Source organism: Pelmatolapia mariae, linkage group LG3_W (assembly GCF_036321145.2).
Source record: "Pelmatolapia mariae isolate MD_Pm_ZW linkage group LG3_W, Pm_UMD_F_2, whole genome shotgun sequence".
NCBI lineage: Eukaryota > Metazoa > Chordata > Actinopteri > Cichliformes > Cichlidae > Pelmatolapia > Pelmatolapia mariae.
In genome coordinates this window covers 92,048,877-92,064,620 of record NC_086229.1, presented here as the reverse complement: position 1 = coordinate 92,064,620, position 15,744 = coordinate 92,048,877, and the positions used below count along the sequence as shown (strand labels likewise).

At 38.8% G+C, this 15,744-nt stretch overlaps 1 protein-coding gene across 1 annotated transcript in view; it reads left to right on the top strand.

Annotated features, from left to right (window-relative positions):
* The window catches only part of ablim2 (actin binding LIM protein family, member 2), a 65,253-nt gene that overhangs the window by 16,307 nt on the left and 33,202 nt on the right, over nucleotides 1–15,744 (top strand). The window contains exons 3-6 of the mRNA XM_063470284.1: nucleotides 6,413–6,596; nucleotides 12,120–12,232; nucleotides 12,487–12,613; nucleotides 12,740–12,833. Coding sequence (XP_063326354.1) covers nucleotides 6,413–6,596; nucleotides 12,120–12,232; nucleotides 12,487–12,613; nucleotides 12,740–12,833 — 518 coding nt within the window. The remainder of the gene's footprint in view (nucleotides 1–6,412; nucleotides 6,597–12,119; nucleotides 12,233–12,486; nucleotides 12,614–12,739; nucleotides 12,834–15,744) is intronic.

Genomic DNA, 15,744 nt, shown 5'->3' with positions numbered 1-15,744 from the left:
CTCAAGCACATGTGTATTAGGGGTGCTATTGGTGGGGCAAAAAAAGAAAAAGGTGTGGAAGTGTTCACCTTCAAGTAGAAAACAGACCTCCCTCGTCTGTACAGTCCTGTTTGCAGCAAGCATTTAACGTATTACAAGAATCAACCTTGGATTTTCTTTTCCAAGTACATTTCAATTAGCCTGTAAAAAATCAGTGTAAGCAGACTGAAGATGCTATAGTTAAGGTTGTGAAATGGATTGGTATTGACAACGTCCCACCCACATCCCAACGATCCCACCCCACACGTGTGCATGAAGCGCCTTGAGGCAACAGTTGTTGTGATTTGGCGCTATATATAAATAAAGTTGAATTGAATGGTGATTCATTGTAAAACACAAGTTGCAGTCAGGGTCTCACATTTATAGCAGAGAGCACATGCCACATGTATATTTAACCCTGATCACACACAAGGAGTCAAGGTCACCTTCTTGTAACGACACAGCATGTCAGTATGTAGGGTCTCTGAGGATGAAGGACATTATAAAGATAGAACATCTTAATGTTTTTTGGAAAAACACACACACAAAATCCCAAAACAGTACTTGTGGTAACTTACTTGTGAACATTTGAAAACTGATTTTCTTGAAACTGGTCTTAATTCAAACTGTAAAAAATATTGTGGGTGAATGCAATAAGTGGATGCAATCTTGACTGAAAGCTATCTTTTCTGTTACTATTTTGAGCTTCATTGAAATAACACAAACCACAAATTAGCAAAAAAGTTACAGGTCTTGTAAGCTTAGTGTTTTCAATGTTAGTTTACCGATTGCTGAAGAGTTTATGAGTATATCCAGAACACATAAGAGAAGGGTTGCAGCCAATCTGGAGCTCCTGAATAGATACCGTGGAAATCGCGCAAGTGTATCGTAAAGGCTAGGACAGAGTCATTCATATAGACGCCGCATATGCCGCATGGCTGAGAGCAGCCATCTTGGGTTCGAATCCAACCCATGGACCTTTGCCGCATGTGTTCCCCGCTCTCACTCCCTCAGCTTTCCTGTCACTCTTCACTTTACCCTTTCAAATAAAGCCGTAAAAAGCCCCCAAAAAACCAACATGGAACCCTAACCATACTGTGTGCGGAGGCCACGTGTTTCCGCTTACTGTTGAGGTCCACACCTGTTATTGCCACTGTGGAGCTCCATAGTGGCTGCAGCCAGGTGCTCTTGACACATAAAGGAACAACAGCATGTTAGCTTTGTTTGTTTTTCCTTTGAGAAAAATATCTGCCTTCTTAGCTGCACTATATACAGCTAAATTTTATGGCAGTTGTTAACTCTTTCTTTTATCTTTCTTTTGTGGCATGCAGTTTAGCTTAGCTTTTTGTACTTAATTAGGAGGCGGCTGTTGCTAGCCGGTGAACCAAAACAGTGGGTAGTTGGGCTGAACAACTAAAACAATGAGCCAAAAAAGGTTAAGGTTAAAGTTGCCCTACAAAACTGTAAAATCTGTAAAGATTTAAACAATCGCTTTTATATTAAACAGAATGTTTAATATCACCTCACAGCCCTTTGTTCATTCAGTTTCAGTCATTATGCAAATGTAAAATGGTAAATGGTAAATGACCTGTATTTGTATAGCGCTTTACTTAGTCCCTAAGGACCCCAAAGCGCTTTACACTACATTCAGTAATTCACCCATTCACACACATACAAAATGTACTGTTTATAAGATTGGGGAAACCTGCAGTCAGCTGAGACTGAAGAAGTCCATTGGATGAGTGACGAAACGTTTCTCCCACTGAAAACGCTACGTCCAGATGAACAGAATCAACTTTGGAGATAAGCAGAATGTTATTTTATATCTATATCAACAATGCAGCTTTAAATCAGAAGTGAATCAAAAAAAAGACCATAATCTGATTAGCGAGCCAGTTAGTCATTGCTAGCCGTCTTTTATTTTGTTGTGTCAAAATTAAATATATTTAGGACATTTTTAATATTTTTAGTAGGATATTTTTAGGATACCCAGCATTATTTTTGACTTGGTTTCTTCTCCAGAGTTTTAAATCTGTTACTTTTTTCTCTCACTAGACCTCATTTGTACATGAGGAAACAGATGCACCATATTTTATTTATAGACCACAACAGGGTAAGTTGGTTGTACATCCATCTATTCCGTTCGAGGAAAAGCTAAACAGATCTCATTTAGCATGAGGGAAGCACATTCACAACACACTGAATTCCTCTCAAGTCATTTGGAGTTATGCAAGTGCCTTCACTGTGCATGAGATAAGCCTTCAGAGACAGAAACAATCTTGTTTTTGTAAAGTAATATCTGTCAGCCAGAAAACATTGTAAGCATCTTTCTACTGTAGTGTAACCCGTAACCCTACATCACGCTGACATATTGAGAGCAGGTAGTTTTCTTGATGTTGTCATTGCTTCTAATTATGACATAGATATTCCATGCTTATGGTGTGTCAGAGAATTAAAAGGATTTATGTGCAAACAGATGCACTCCTGTATAGCCCGAGCTAAGAAGTTGAAAACCTCTTGTATTTGTTGCAGTTTTGTGTTTTTGCAGTTCAGCGCCCAGACATGTTCTGTTCTTATCAGCTGAGTCTCAGGACAACGTGTCTAATAAGATGCATCATCATCTCGTCTTCTTTGGTCCGAGTCCAGTGAAAACACCCACAAATTCACCTTCTGTTGTCATGGAGATTAGATGATTCTAAAATGACACCATTTTTGTTCTTCTGAGTTCAGAGTTTAGAGTTCAAGGCTAATTCTGACACGTTCATGTGGCTGTTAACATTTTCTTGTTTTTTTTTACATTTTTGGTCAGATCAATTAAAACATCAGTTTTTCTTTAACTCCATGGAAAAAGATAGAAAGCATTTCTGTATTACTTTATAACAAGTTACAGTTTTACCAAGTACACCCCCGATGTTAGAATTCTAAATATGGACGAATCAGTTTACTGATTTTTACTTCCATGTCTACTGAATTTATTCAACTTTATCTGGCTTTCAACATATGCCCCACCCACTGCATTCCTAATACACATTCCAGTTTGCAATGAGATGGTATGTCATGCACTCAGGCAAAAACCTTTTGATCTGCATTAGAGGCAAGTTTACAGTAACTTTGAGTAATCTGCAATATATGAACTATGTTACTCTGCTTCCCATTAAACAAATAACATACAACGATTTAGTGTGCTGTCACCTTTAATGATTTGTGGAAGAGTTATCAATGAAGGATGAGCTCATAAAGACTCAAGTGTTGAGCTGCTTAAGCAAATAAGTTATGATACAGAGAGGAGAAAAGCCTGTCACAGTCTCAAGTCTGTCAGTCTAAAGTCTTACTTCAAGACGTATGTCATTTGAAACAATTCTGAATCAAGCCTCATGTGTATTAAAGGACATTTACATTAAGTTTCAAAGATTCTGAGTTCCGAAACCTTAAATGTCTCATAGAAGTCCAAATCATTTCTGAAGACTCAAGTCCAAAGTCTTTTAAAAGCAGTCTTAAGTCATTTATAAACAGTCTCTTAGCTGTTCTTTCCCAATTTAACTGAATCTCAGGCAACCTGTTCTAAATCCTAATTTTCTTAGAATTACTTGAGTCCTATCACTAGTCCTTTTGTCCTTTTGTCCTTTTGGTGTTGGACAAAAAGGACAAAAGAACCTTGTGTAGTGTCTTTGTGGGCATTTGGCTTCCAAATTTTATACTGACTGTCTCAGAGCATTTCAAAAGAGGCTTTGCTGAGTTATTGTTTCTGTGGTTATATTTTATTCCTCAAAACATGACTCCACCTATCCATCCACTCAGAGTTACCATGTAGTGGTGTTTATTCCATCAAATCTGAGCATTATCTCATTGTAGACAGGTTGCCAAATTTCTGAACCGGATGAAAGGGAATTGATTGCAGCTGCTGGAAAAGTTTGTCTTCCTGCGAAAACATTCCTGCTTGTATTGTTGTTTTATTAGCACATCATAAGCCCTGGTAGAGCTTGATGAAAAAAAGAGAAATTGTATCGTTCAGAATCAGAATCACAGTAAAATGTTGTAGTTTTAGTTTAATGTATGTCAATGAAGAAAATTATTGCTGTACCCAGTGGGCTAAATCTCCTTTCAAGCTCCTTCCCCAGGCCTGGTTCCAGAGTTTGACCCTGGTATCCCTGTTCCCGGGTCCCTTGATATTTACTTAGAGGGTCATGTGAATAAGTCTTCTTTTGTTTTGTTTTTTTTGACAAATTTGCCTTGAGAGACCCTACAAAAAGCCCCTAGTAGCACTTGGACACACCTCTACCACACTAAGGTGGTGATTTACAGAGGATACTGTTTTCTTTTTGTTAATGTTTTTAAAAAGCAAAATGAATGCAGACATTTTTTTGTTTGATATGTTTATTTTGATTAAATTTATGTGATAACAATAAAAAACATATACTGATTTGAGCACATGAGGGATGCTGGTCATTAACCAGTTAATGACAGAAACTTAGGCTTGGTTAAATTTACTGGTTTGACCTGTCTACCAGTGAAATGGATCTTAATTACCACTGGAAAAACTCATCAACACGCTTTTTATGCAAGTTTGCTAACACACACCTTCCAATGTTCATGCAAGTATGTGTGTGAATTTGTGCTAAGAGCATGTGCTAGAGACACTACATGGACAAAAGCACAGCTATGAATACTCATGCAATGAAGCTCCTGGTTCACAGTTTTTGTGCTGATGTTAAGGGCAGAAGACGTTATTAAGTCAGCAGAGCATTAGCTATTTCTCTTCCACTATGTCCCTCTGTACTCAGCAACATCACTCTACAACTTTACGTGGTCTGCCACTTGGTTCCTAAAAGCTTTCGCTTTGCATCAATACCAGTTTCAATTGACGATGGAATATCTGGGAGGGAAGAAATTTCACAAACTGACTTGCTATTATAGTGCCACACTCGAGTTCAGTGAGCTCTTTAGTACCAAACATTCTTTCACATTCTTTTGTAAAGGCAGACTGCATGGATAGGTGCTTGATGTTATACACTTGTTGCAATGGAATTTATAAAACACCTTAATTCAAAGATAAAGAGGTGTGGCACTTTTGTCCATATAGTGAACTTTTGGACATCCCTGCAAGTTTAAGTGTGTGTAAAGGTTCACTGAGCAGTGTCCAGGCATGACACAAAGCAGCACAAACTTCTATCATGTGTCTTTCCTGTTGTTTTTTCCAGAAAGAAAGAATTGGGGGGAAAGGCAGGAGGGGTTTTGTTTTTGCTAATGGAGAGGAAAAATAAAGCAAAGCTTCCCCTCAGGGCGTAGCAGCTCTGTGATGTCATATGGTTGCTATGTTTGCTGTGTGTAATCAGGGTGAGATCCTGTCATGTTTTGTTCAAAGGCAGACAAACATGGTTCATTATTTGCATTATTTGCACGCGGGCTAATAACACACCCATGCTCATGTGACCCTACTGAAGAAAACAATCAGATGTGTCAAACTGGCTCTGCGTACCACAATACTGTGTCTTTCTTTTACTTTAAACTCTGTGGATTTTTCTTTCTTTGTTTTATAAAAGTAATATAAAAGAAATTAATTATAAAAGAATAGAAGTGGCTGTATAGATTTAGATTAAAAGTTTACCCTCATCTCTTAAAGTAACTTGTGGAGTTCCCATTCTAATGGTGCATGCAGATTTGTCTTTGAGCATAGAGCATGCATTTTGAATTTAGGAAGACTTTGTGTCGCATCCACCACCAGTTTGGCATGATTTTGGTTTTGGTATTTTTATGCGCCCTAATTTCATTGCTGGGTTGTTCACAGGTTGTGAATCAGCTGATTGGTGAGTGTGTTGCATGTGACCGATGTGTATTCTCCCAGTCAGGTGGTTTTTTTAAAGTTCATTCCCCTACTTTTTTTTCTCCACATTTCTTGTATTTCCAGGGTGTAGCATTTATTAAAGTGGATGCCTAACAGGTTTCTGATATGTTGTTTTAGATCTCTGAAAACAGATGCAAATTCATCCACTATCATCAAGTTTCCACGGTTGTTTATTTTGGCCTTTTGTGGAGCTGTTACTAACTGAGGTTAAGTTATTTTTAAATAAATAGCCAAGGGATAAAAAGGCAATATTTTCTGCCTCTTTCACTGTGAGCAATGCAATTATAGTATAAAATTAATTTGTTTTTTTATATCTTTGTTTTGTTTACTATACAGTCCTATGTCTGTTGAATTAAACCTATGCACTATATATTCATTTGGCTTGCTTTTAAAAACTGATAATTAAGGAAAAAAGGGAGAACAAATTCTGATGTCTGCTTCTTTTCCCTTTTTTTATCCCCTTGGTTATTTCCTAAATCCACCCTTCCCTTTTACATGTTTCTTTTCTCCTGGCTATAACCTCTGACTATTTGTTCCTCTCTCTTTTTCCAGTATGTGGCTGTGAGCTGGCCCAGGGAGGATTCTTTGTGCGGCAGGGTGAATACATCTGTACTCTGGACTACCAGCGGCTGTATGGAACTCGCTGCTTCAGCTGCCAGGACTTCATTGAGGGGGAGGTCGTGTCCGCGCTGGGCAAGACCTACCACCCACGCTGCTTTGTTTGTACCTCATGCAAGTAAGAAATTAGCATGTGGAGTAGAATCCAAATAACAAATTTCAGTTTTTACTTTGGTATTTCCTAAAACTAGCAAGTGAGAGAAACATGGCTCTGAGACCAGCTTATTCATTTAGCACATAAAGTCACTGCCATTAATATACTGTGACCATCTAAGCACCACTGAGCCATGTGTCAATAAATCGGGCTGGCGGCACTTAAAAAAGGAGCTTTGCAGTTCTGCTGACTTCATGACATTAACAGAAAACTGACAAAAGCAACCAAATTTTAGAGACTTTGCAACTGAGATGTGTTTTTGAAAGCATACAATAACATGAAAAGGTGTCCTGCACATTCTGATGCATCATCAGAGGCCTTGACTTAACATAAGCAAAGTGATTTGACCAGAACAGTTTATATAAAAATGGTGCTTTAAAAACATTCAATCAAATACTTCTTAAGGATTTGTTGTTTTAAGCGTTGGATGTAGGTGACAAGTGGATAATGAGTTAGCGCTTAAGTCAAAGGCAGTGACGAACTAGGTTTTGCTAGGTTTAGTATAAGGATTTTGCACTTAGTTGTGGTGATTAAACTTTAGATTAAGACGCTTAAGATTGCATGAACTGCAATGAGCATCCTTCCAAGCATTTCAGTGCATGTGTATGTCCCTCTCCCCAAGTAGTGGACAAGTCAGTCTAGGGGAACAAAGATTGTTTTTTAGCAAAAACATGAGAATAGTTCAACCAAATGACTAAAGAATCTGTAATGTTGTGAATAGCAAGCGCAGATGTGGAGTTTGCTAAGGAAGAGATGGATGGACATATGTTTATACACAGACAGGTTTTTTTCTTAGTTTTCAAACCCAAAACAAATACAAACCAACAAAGAGTGAAGACCGTCAGTGATGAATTATTAATGTACTCAGCACAATACAGTATGTAGTAACAAGACTGTTTAACATATTTCTTTCTTCAGTGTTGCAATTTTAAGTTATTTAATTGCTTCTTTGCTTTCAGTAGATTAAAGGTTTTACAGTATCTTTTAATTTGACAGGGACAAGTGCTATTAACTTCTTAGTGGCGATGAGTGAATACAACTGGTAGTTTCTTTTTGCTAGCATATAAAAGATTGGTTTGATAGCAGTCGTTGGGTTGACCAATATGCAGAGCAAGAGGAAAGTCCAAGTAACTCATTGAAAATCTAAGGCGTAGAACTGTAAGTTTACTTCCCATTTGGGAAGGTCTCTTGGTGTCATTTCTAAACATCTGTAAATTCTGATCATTGGCTCAATTCATTTCAACTGGTTACAAGTACAAGTTATTTGTATATGTCAACACTTTGCCAAAAATCTTTAAGAAAACCCAAAACTGTTTCCTGAAATCATTAAAAGCTCCAAATTGCCATGACATTCATGCACATGATGAATATATGACACACATATTTAGGTCAGTCCCACCCTTTTGAAAATACTGACCTTTTTACATACTCTTAAGGTAAGAGGACTTTTTTCCCTATTATGTTTAGCCCTACAAAGCCACCGTACCCACAGGTCAACTACTTTTAAATCTTATTTACTGGAAAAATATCGTGTTTCAGAATTGCACTGTCCTATTATAAAGAAAACTTGAAATCAAACGATCCTTACAGATGGAGACATCTCATAAGTATGTTTTGCACATCTCTCTTGGTGTCATTTACAAGCACATAAAGCTATAATAGACATACATGTATAAATATAGGACACACGTGTCACTGCACACCAAACAGTTGCGCTCACCTTTTTCAATCTACGTGCATGCGTCTCATGTATAGTGTGTCTTTGTGAGAGTGTTGTTTTCCAGGCCCTGAAAGGTAATGGAAGCCTCTCGCAGGCAGGAATTTTAAGTGTGTGGTCAGTCAGTGCAGCCACTTTGCCCATTCCCACAGCTAGTGTAAAGTGTCTTTTGAGCTGGGGGTGGGTTTTCTGTGTTTGTGTTTGTGTGTGTGTGTGTGTGTGTGTGTGTGTGTGTGTGTGTGTGTGTGTGTGTGTGTGTGTGTGTGTGTGTGTGTGTGTGTGTTCATCCTATCATACTTCGGTCATCCCATTGCTGAACCTGAGATCAGAATGTTCCAGTGTGGTATTTGGAGTTCCCTTACAACAAATGGTGCTTTTGTGATAGTAAATTACACGGGCCTTTTGTGAGCAATATAAAAATGAGGCTAATAGGACAAGTGCTGCTTGAAATGAGATATCATATTGTGATTTGTATATTTTTCGTATGTATGTCACAGTGAAAAGGCTGTGTCAATCATCAGTTATTTAGTAATCTAGCTGTTTTTCATTTTGCTGTCTGGATTTTCTTTATGTGTCTGTGTCTCTCCACATGCAATGTATCTGCACACACAAGCATATATTTTTTTATGTTTACATACATAGAAAAACCCAATAATATGAGCAAGCTCTTTGGCGACAGTGGGAAGGAAAAACGGCATCTGTTGCGACCGGATGGGGAGAGAGAAGGAAGACAGGACAAAAGACATATTGTGGAAGACGCATAATGCATATAAAAGAGTCATGAGAATTAATAAAACTATTAAATCCTTTAACTAAACAGGTAGTCTCACTGAGATCTAGCCTTTTTTTAAGTGAGACAGATGCAAAAATTGTGATAGACAGCTACATAAGAAAAAGACACATAATACATGATCACAAATTAAGAAGAACGTGTGCAAGAGTAGCTGCAGACAGAGAAATACAACGGTTTAAAAGCTTAATGTGGACAGCAAAGTGTTTATATTCGAGTTTTTCCGAGGTGAGTGTGAACAGGAGGTGCAGCTAATGTTAAAAAAATATCCTGCAGTCTGGTATTGTAAGCAGGTAGTCTTTGTATCTTGTAAACAAAAATCACAAAATGCTACTCTCCTGTTCAAACATATAATGTTGAGTAAAAAAAGCATTGCTGGTGTGTATGAATGGCAGTTAAAATTACATATGAGTCAAAACCATTTACAAACAGTGTCACTAAAATAGTGTATTTTAGACAGTAACCTGCTAACAATAAAATGATAAAATGATATTTGTGTAATATTTTAACATAAACATGGTAATATGATGACATTAATGCAGTAATAAACCAATAGTAATGAGGAAAATGGGTTGATGGGTTTCAGATTTTACGCTTCCATCAACCTAATAGCAAGAATTAAACTGTAAGCAAGACTTACAAAAACTCACAATGTCAGGTTTGAAAACATAACTTTTTGTCTATTTATGCATGAGTCATCTTTAATCTCAGCCATGCACAGTCTGCCAGGATGTCTTCCTCCCTCAGTAGCTGGCTGTGTCAGTGTGACAGCAGCTCCTAATATCACATTTCAGAGCTGTAGGAAGCTGCACGTGGCAGCAAGTCAGAGCCCAGCTCTGCCAAGGAGTCATCATTCCTTCTGCATTTGACTCGATGACGGCAGCTGTTTGTGAAGCAGACTGCACAAACAGCCAGTAGACATTAACATTGTTTCATTGTCATTGCAATAACTCTTTAGCTGTATAATGGCATTTGTCTTTGGCTTGTAAGTGAAGCCAGTGTCCGTGTTGCACCTCTTTCATTTCCTACTAGATATTACAAACAAGAAAACGCAGAAATTTGATTTGAACATGAGATGTCAAAAACGAAGATCTCCATCCAAAACCGATGCACTACCAGCCCACTGTTACAGGTTTTGGGCTTCTGGTGTCTTTCCAGCACATGCTTAAACATGACTGTAGTGATTTATCCACATTCAGACACATCAGCATTAGTGGGATTCAAGGCTGTTGTTTAGGTGATAAGGCCTGGTACTCAGTCACTGTTCCAGTTTATCCCATAGGTGTTGGATAGTGCTCCTAAAAAGAACCCAAGTGCACTTCAGCTTGAGGTCATGAACAGATATCCTGTCATTCTCCTTCAGGATGTTTTGGTAGACAGCAGAATTTAATTTAATTCTATTTATGCAGCACCAAATCACAACAACATGCACCTCAAGGTGCTTTATATTGCAAGGTAGTCCCTACAATAATACATACAGAAAAAAAGCCAACAGTAATATCAGCCCCTATGGACGAGCACTTTGGCAACAGTGGGAAGGAAAAACTCCCTTTAACAGGAAGAAACCTCCGGCAGAACCAGGCTCAGGGAGGGGCGGGGCCATCTGCTGCGACCGGTTGGGGTGAGAGAAAGAAGACAGAACAAAAGACATGCTGTGGAAGAGAGACAGAGATTAATAACAAGTGTGATTAAATGCAGAGAGGTCTAAAATTCATGAATTCATGGTTCCATTTATCACAACAAGTCTTTCAGGTCCTGAGGCAGCAAAACAGCTGCCAGACCATCACACTACTAGCACCATATTTTACTATTGGAATGATGTTCCTTTCCTGAAATGCTGTTACTTTTACACCAGATGTAATGGAACACACACTTTCCAAAAAGTTCAACTTTTGTCTCGTCATTTGAGTATTTTCCCAAAAGTCTTGGGGATCATCGAGATGCTTTCTGGCAAAACTACGACGAGCCTTTAGGTTCCTTTTGCTCAGCAGTGGTTTTCGTCTTGGAACCATTTTTGCCCAGTCTCTTTCCTATGGTGGAGTCATGAACACTGACCTTAACTGAGGAACGTGAGGCCTGCAGTTCTTTGGATGTTGTTCTGGGGTCGCGTTCTTTTGGATGAGTCGTCACTGCACTCTTGGGGTAATTTTAGTCAGCCGGTCACTCCTGGGAAGGTTCACCATTGTTCCATGTTTTTGTCATTTGTAGATAATGGCTCTCACTGTGGTCCCACAGCTTTAGAAATGGCTTTATAACCTTTTCCAGCCTGAGAGATCGCAATGATTTTGTTTCTCATTTGTTCTTAAATTCCCTTGGATTGCTGCATGATGGCTGGGATTTGAGGATCTCCACTTTGTCAGGCAGAACCTATTTAAGTAAATAGTGACAAAGAAAATACAGCAGGTTTTTAGAGACTTAAGTCTCAAGTCTCTAAATATATGCGTTAACGACTGAAAAAAGTTTCAAATTGAAAATAAACCTGATGTAAATAACCAATAAAAATATCCAACAACAGCTGACTAGCTTAGTATATAAACAGTTCTTTTGAAAGATTTAGGTTTTTCTTTTAATGGCTATTCAACCAGTTTTACATCAGTCTTCAGGGGATTGCATTTAGACATAATAGCAGAGAAAAGTAAATAAATACATTAAGTTATCAGAACATGTAACAATAATTAGTTGAGTATCTGGTGAATTGTCAAACATATTTTGGTCTTGGTCTTATGACCTCAGCATTTCTAACTTTCTAGAGCGCTGTCTAGCATTTCTTGTGAAAGGTATGATGACAGATCCTCCTAACAGGTGAAAGTCATCAGCATGAAAATACTTTCAGGGGTTGGAGGATATTACTAATAGGTCTGTAGGGCCTTCTGAGGAGCCTTTTATGCACCCTGATGGACATTTTATTTCAGAGTAGAACAAACTGTAATGTACCTGTAAAACCCCTCTGATCATCTACTGTTTTTCTCTTTGTTTGTAGACAGCCATTTCCAGCCGGTGACCGAGTGACATTTAATGGGAAAGAGTGTATCTGCCAAAAGTGTACCCAGCCTCTTCCCGCCAACAGCCCTGCGCCCATACAGGCTGTCCACAGTCAGTGCTCTTCTCCTCTGTTTGCCTGTTTGAAAGCACAACTCATGCCATAAGTAAACTTTGGATTGTTTGTTCCTTCACTTAAATTGGCACTTTCCTAAATTGTGTTTTCGTCATAGAAAACAAAATGTCCAAAGTTTCTTTTGCCCTTCAACTGAGTTAAATCAAAGAACTTTTCCACTAAAAGAAAGCAAACTCTAGTGTCATTTTCCATTAAATTTGACCTAGTCTTTGTTATTTTGTTCTCTGTACAGACTGCTGCGGCTGTGGAAAGGAATTTAAGAATGAACAGTCACTCGTGGCACTGGACAAGCACTGGCACCTGGGCTGCTTCAAGTGTAAAGTCTGCAACAAGGTGCTCAATGCCGAGTACATCAGCAAGTAAGTCTGGCTGAATATACTTTCATTATCATAATACTTCATTAACGCTGTTATTTAGATTTATATTTAATATAGATGCTTGCACCTGTCTCTAACCTGCTTTTTTGTCTTGTGTCATTCTTACAGGGACGGGATCCCCTACTGTGAAATGGACTACCACGCCATGTTTGGCATCCAGTGTGAGAGCTGTAAGAAGTACATTACAGGGAAAGTCCTTGAGGTACAGCACTGCTGGCTTCCATTAAGAACAAAACCTTTTTTAGCTGTTAGCATGTAGCATGTGGTTCAACTGACTTGTCTACTCTATATGAACATGTATGGGAAAAAGAATAATGGAATTACAGTAAATATAAATGCACAAAAGGAATAACTGTTGAAAACACTGAATAATCTGAATCGATAATCCCACTTAATCCAAGAATGTTGGTTCAGTTTATTCAGTGTTTAGTTTACACAGTAGTTAAATCATCAGTAAGGTGGTATTTCTTGGACAGCTATAGGAAGTTAAACCTCAGACTTGGCCATTCCTTCTCTCTACAACTATACAGCACTGATGTGCTGATAACCTTCATTTTTTAAAATCAGATTGCTTGCAGTATTTTTTCCTACTTTGTTCAACTGCTTCTTGTCTAATTCTCAGTGACCCAACAATTAATTTGTTAAATAAGCTTGTTCCTTCCAAGAGCTGCATTATTAGATTACACTGTTGACAGTGAGAGAGCATTATACTTAATGCAAGAGGCTTCTAGTTGACAGTACAACTTAATCACAACTGCCATCTAAATGAGGCATATCAGTGTTTGTATACCAGTGTGAACTGCAGGATATGATTCTGCAGGTCATTGTAGTGATGTTTCTGTTGGGTAGTTTAAATGTTCTGTCATAGGGCAAATAATTTAAGATAAAGGTCAGTATGAGACAGTGAACCTGTACACAAGCTAAAGAATTATTAATAGAAAGTCATCATTAAATGGCTTACTTAGACTGGTTTTCAATTCAGATCAATTTAATTCATTCATCCATCCATCTTCTCCCGCTTATCCGGGGCCAGGTCGCAGGGGCAGCATCCTAAGCAGAGAAGCCTCCCTCTTCCTGGCCACTTCCTCCAGCTTGTCTGGGGGAACACCAAGGCGTTCCCAGGCCAGCCAAGAGATATTATCTCTCCAGTGTGTCCTTGTTCTGCCTCCTCACCTCAACTGGCTCAGTTGAGGTGAGGTCGAGCCAGTTCAAGCAGCGGCTCTACTCTGAGCCCCTCCCAAATGGCTGAACTCCTCATATGGAGAGGCCAGTCACCCTTTGGAGGAAGCCGCATTTACCCGCAGAATTCAGTGCATTTCAGTTCACTTTTATTTATATAGCGTTAAACAACAGTTGCCTCACGATGCTTTATTTTGCGTTTTATAATATAAAAGAGAGAAACCCCCAGCAATCCATCAACGCCCTATAAGCTTAAAACAGAGTGGGTAAGTATGTGATCGGAGACAGAGAAAGAGGCTACAGAAAAACACAGCGAGTTGCATTTTACATGTTTCTCATGCTCATATTTCCACTTAACTGATTCCAGGACTGACCTCATTTCCCCAAAGAGACCATTAAAAATTCATCATATTTGCAAATGCAAATACATTATAAATGCTTCTAACATTGTGGCGCACATAGACATGTAGTACAACCTCTTGCCATGGGGGTTTACAGTAACACCACATACCTTAAAACAGCCAAAGGTATTGTGTGTGTTAGTTTTCTTGTAATTGCTGGTGTTTACTGAGCATACTATAGTTGTTAAGGGTGCGTCTCTTTCCAGGAAACATATACTTAATATCCAGGTTGAACTGCACGTAGTCTAAAGTGAAGTGCTGCTTTTGTGGTTCCATAACAAGTTTCATAACTCCAGCAAAAACAAACACCCATATCAGAATAAAATGTTTGCCAAAGCTTAGACTTCTGATTGTTGCATGAAAACTACAGGGAGTTGAATCTCCGGGGTGATATGATGTAACACAAGTTAATGACATTGCAACAGCAGATGCAGATGGTGCGTGCGTTGATAAGTGCTAAAGGAATGATTCCCATTCTGGAAGAAGGAATACGGCAATAACAAATAAAAGAAGAGTGACAGAGAATCACGCAGCCAGGATCTGCTCTGTTGTTGAATATTCAGCGCAGTCTGACTGAGTCTCATGTTTTAGAAATGGAGCTATAGCACAGATTGCACACTGTCACCTGCCTCTCACCTCAGTGTCCTCAAATGATCACTTTCTTTGACTTAAACCATTGGTTCATCTTCATCGGTGAGCGTGATGACGCAGTGCATGTTTTAAAGTGTGTCATCAGATATGAGGGACAGAACAACAGAACAATGGCATTTGTGATCCTTATTTTAACACCTTTGCTAGAGTTAGCAGCACGAGGTGGAATTGCAAATAAAGTTACAAATGTCCATAGGATCTACCATAGAAAGACAACTTCAGCTAGCTAATAGTTAGCTGGGCTATTACTGCCTTATCATAAACATTCAGGGTTGAATGATGATGCTGTCTCATGTGTGAGATTCAGGGACCCATTCCAGCTGTTCTAGCTGTGCAAAGCTGCACTTTGAAATAGTAACTGAAAGACTGTACTTTCAAAATGCCATGACATTTGGTTGAGATCAGAGAGCACACAGAGGTCATACTGCACTGAGTTAGTAACTGCAGATGGCAGCAATGGAATTGAAGCTATGTTTATTGTTGCCCGGTGTTCCTTGTGTCATGGCATTTATTTCTCATCCAAGATGTTAGGCAGTCAGTCACTTTGTCAGTGAAACAGTCAGAGTAGACACTGTGATGTGTCATGCTTGGCTGAAATTGGGACATAGAGGACAATGCAAGAGCAATGTGCAGTCTAAGTTGACCTTAGCAATAAATGCTAAGTAACTGGAAAAACTGGGATAGTAAAACAAAAAGACGAAGAAGAACCAAGAACCTACAAGAAGCCTAGATGCCTTTGACCCAAGCACTTGAAACATATGTAACCAGGATGGCAGACATATTGTCTTGTATTCTGCATCTTTAGCCGATGCAGGAATATGAAAGGACATGAAATGAAGAAGCATTTTGGATGAGCAGCCCAAGGTAGTTCAGCTCATTTGA